At 40.7% G+C, this 3,457-nt stretch overlaps 1 protein-coding gene across 1 annotated transcript; it reads left to right on the top strand.

The window, feature by feature from the left end:
• The first annotated feature begins 2,663 nt into the window (after positions 1-2,663).
• LOC101670624 (tubulin beta chain) lies at positions 2,664-3,244 on the top strand. The gene is made up of 2 exons (XM_045080524.1): positions 2,664-3,055; positions 3,089-3,244. The coding sequence occupies exons 1-2, from the start codon at positions 2,694-2,696 to the stop codon at positions 3,102-3,104; spliced, it is 378 nt and encodes a 125-aa protein (XP_044936459.1). The 5' UTR covers positions 2,664-2,693; the 3' UTR covers positions 3,105-3,244.
• Positions 3,245-3,457: the final 213 nt, after the last annotated feature.

Consider the following 3,457-nt stretch of genomic DNA (forward strand, 5'->3'; position numbering starts at 1 on the left):
ATCGTTGCTGTGAATTTTGGTCTTTTTCATATGAGACTCAAACATGCTTCTCTCTTCTCCTCCCCACCCTGCCCAGATAAAAATAGCCTTGACTTGAGCACATTAAAAGTCCTCACCCTTTCATCAATACATGCCACCATAAATACAAGCATGTCTCTTTCCATCTTCAGGAATCATGGATCCCGCCTTTCATTGGTGTTGTTGGAATGTCAAGAAGCACAAGAATTTTAGGTAGCCCATATGTGTGTTTACTGAATTTCTTCATTCCTGTCAATCCCATCTCTCTTTTCTCAGACCTCTCTGTTGTTCCAGGAACTATTTGTAGGCCATTTTCCACTAGGATTTTTTTTAGATTTTATTTATTTATTTGAGAGAGAGAGAGAGAGAGAGAGAGAGAGCATCAGCCAGAGATCAGAAGCAGAAGGAGCAGCAGAGAGAGAGAGAGAGAAAGCAGGCTCCCCACTGAGCAGGGAGCTTGACACAGTGCTCAATCCCAGGACCCTGGGATCCTGACCTAAGCCGAAGGCAGCCAATTAACAGACTGAGCCACCTAAGTACCCCAGTCTTCCACTAGGATTACAAAGTCTGTTGTTAAAGGGTATCAGTAGTAGCTCTTTTCTCACTATCATACTGACTTTAGAAAGAACAAACTTTTGCTCTGTAGCTGGAGTGGTAAGCATTATAATTTGATTTCACCTTTTATAGTCATCATACCTCACCTGCATTTTTTGTTAGCAAAATCCCCCCTGTCTGATACCTTTCTGCCTTGTTTCCTTTAGTTCCTGAAGTTTTCATTTTGTTAGACTCTAGCACTGGTAGTGAGTCCTGATTCATGTTTAGCTTGGTTTCTGCCAGCCTTTCCCAAAAATTGTGCTTCTGCTCAAAATCTTCCCTTTTTGGACCTTCAGTGGATTTCAGTGGTTATAATTTGGCACTGAATCAGATATTCCCATAAATTATATTCCATTTAACTGAATCTCTTTCCCCTTTATTTGCAAACATTTATTCTCTAGAAGTGGAGGGAACTTGGGAAGTTCCAGATATGTTTACTAAATATTGCAGCTTTCCTCTTAGGTACATGATAGGATCTTACTCTTCATTTCCTTCTTTGGGCAATGAAAATTTGGGGACAAAGTGAGATATGATATTACTGGGCAGAGGTTTTAAGACAGGACACTATTTCTACCACCATGGCAGCTAGTGCTTTAGTATGGTTGTGATCCCTGAAACTCATAGTTGAAATCCTAACTCCCCAAAATGATGGTATTAGGAAGTAAGGCCTCTGGAGGTCATGAGTGTGGAGCCTACATGAATGTGACTGGTGTTCTTATATAAGTAGTCTCACAGAGATTTTCTACTCATTCCATCATGTTGAGGACACAGGAGGAAGGCACAGTGCCTAATGAAGTAGGAAGCAGGCTCTCACCAGAATGTGACTGGCACCTTGATCTTGTAATTCTCAGCCTTCAGAACTATGAGAAACATATTTCTATTGTTTATAAAGTACCAATCCTGTAGTATTTTGTTATAGCAGATAGAACTAAGAAAATCAGCAATGCTCAAATTAATAATATTCTGTCACTGTTAGGCCACAGAATGAGGATATCTTAGAGGGAAAAACCCCAACACCAAGCCAACCCATAATAAACATGAAATATAAATGAGAAGCATGCTTTGTTGTTTGAAGCCATTAGAACACAGAAGTTATTATAATTGAGCGATTCTGACTGAAGCAGTTTTCTATTCTATAGAATTTTTTTTTTTTTTTTGTATCTTCATTTTAAACAGAGTTCTGTATTCCCTGGAACTTGTTGCTGTGTCCTCACGGTCTCTGCATTCTTATTTCTACTTTCTCCCTATTTTTGCTTGCTCCCTTCCCCCAATTCCATCTCTCTACGGTGACATTATGTTTATATATATATATATAACTCTCTCCAAGAGCCATATAAACCTTTGAAGACACCTTCTTTGGAACATCACACCTGGGTGTTTGTTTTCCTAGTTATTGACCCCATAGCCCATTACAGTGTAGTGGATAAAAACAAAGGTTTAAAATCATACAGACCTTCATTTTAAATCTAAATCTTACAACTATTTTGTAACTATACAACTTTGAGTAAGTGAAATTTTTTCTCACTTATAAAATGTAAAAAATAATATTTTATGCACTAAAGTGTTTGGGGCACCTGGGTGGCTCGGTGGGTTAATCCTTTGTCTTTGACTCGGGTCATGATCCCAGGGTTCTGGGACTGAGCTCTGCATCGGGCTCTCTGCTCAGCAGGGAGCCTGCTTCTCTCTCTCTCTCTCTGTCTACTTGTGATCTCTCTGTCAAATAAATAAATAAATAAAATCTTCAAAAAAAAAAGTGTTATTGAAGGATTATATTTGATATTGTATAAAGAATAGGTACCTTTTAAGCCTTCTCCAACCAAAATAATCCTATTTGCCTTAATAGTAAAATATTATAACAAAGTATATTATGTTTGTACAGTTTCCAAAATTGCTATATTCCCATACCTCATACTGTACCAAATACATTAATGTATAGTATGTCACAATGTTTCTGTGAAGGAAATTTGTGGGAAAACATTTCTGAAATGGATACTAAGTCACAGGGATTGAACTAAATACTGACTATAACTTTTGCCTTTTTATAGAAACACCTGACCGTGGCCGCAGTATTCAGGGGCCGCATGTCCATGAAGGAGGTGGATGAGCAGATGCTGAACGTCCAAAACAAGAACAGCAGCTACTTCGTGGAGTGGATCCCCAACAACGTGAAGACCGCCGTGTGCGACATCCCGCCCCGGGGGCTTAAGATGTCTGCCACCTTCATCGGCAACAGCACGGCCATCCAGGAGCTGTTCAAGCGCATCTCGGAGCAGTTCACGGCCATGTTCCCGCGCAAGGCCTTCCTGCACTGGTACACGGGCGAGGGCATGGACGAGATGGAGTTCACCGAGGCCGAGAGCAACATGAACGACCTGGTGTCCGAGTACCAGCAGTACCAGGAGGCCACGGCCGAGGAGGAGGGCGAGTTCGAGGAGGAGGCCGAGTTCGAGGAGGAGGCGGAGGAGGAGGTGGCCGGGGAGGAGGTGGCCTAGAGCTATTACCTGGTGAAGCGCGTGGAAGCGGCGTGAACGCTTTATTCACTCACAACCTGTTCTCTGTGTGCACTTGCTCTCCTTCCTGTCTTGACGTCACATTGCTGTCCAGACGCCGCCATTAAAGCATTTTCATAGTGGAAAAAAAAAAAAAAAAAAAAAAAAGTGAAGTTCAGGAAAGTTAAGGGACTTATTTGAACTTGCTTGCCAATAACTTAATAAATATGTGTTTCAAATATAAATGTTCTAACTGCAATGATCTTACTTCTGTACATGATACTTCTGTATTATTATTTTTCCTAAGTGAGATATAGTAGTTGAATTTAAAGGACATTTGATTTTAGGTGATAAAA

The sequence above is a fragment of the Mustela putorius genome, unplaced genomic scaffold (genome assembly GCF_011764305.1).
Source record: "Mustela putorius furo isolate JIRA1106 unplaced genomic scaffold, ASM1176430v1.1 tig00000460_pilon_pilon_pilon, whole genome shotgun sequence".
Lineage (NCBI taxonomy): Eukaryota > Metazoa > Chordata > Mammalia > Carnivora > Mustelidae > Mustela > Mustela putorius.

Excerpts from the sequence above, each read along its gene's own strand:
- LOC101670624 (XM_045080524.1), top strand. The coding sequence starts at position 2,694 with ATGTCCATGAAGGAGGTGGATGAGCAGATGCTGAACGTCCAAAACAAG.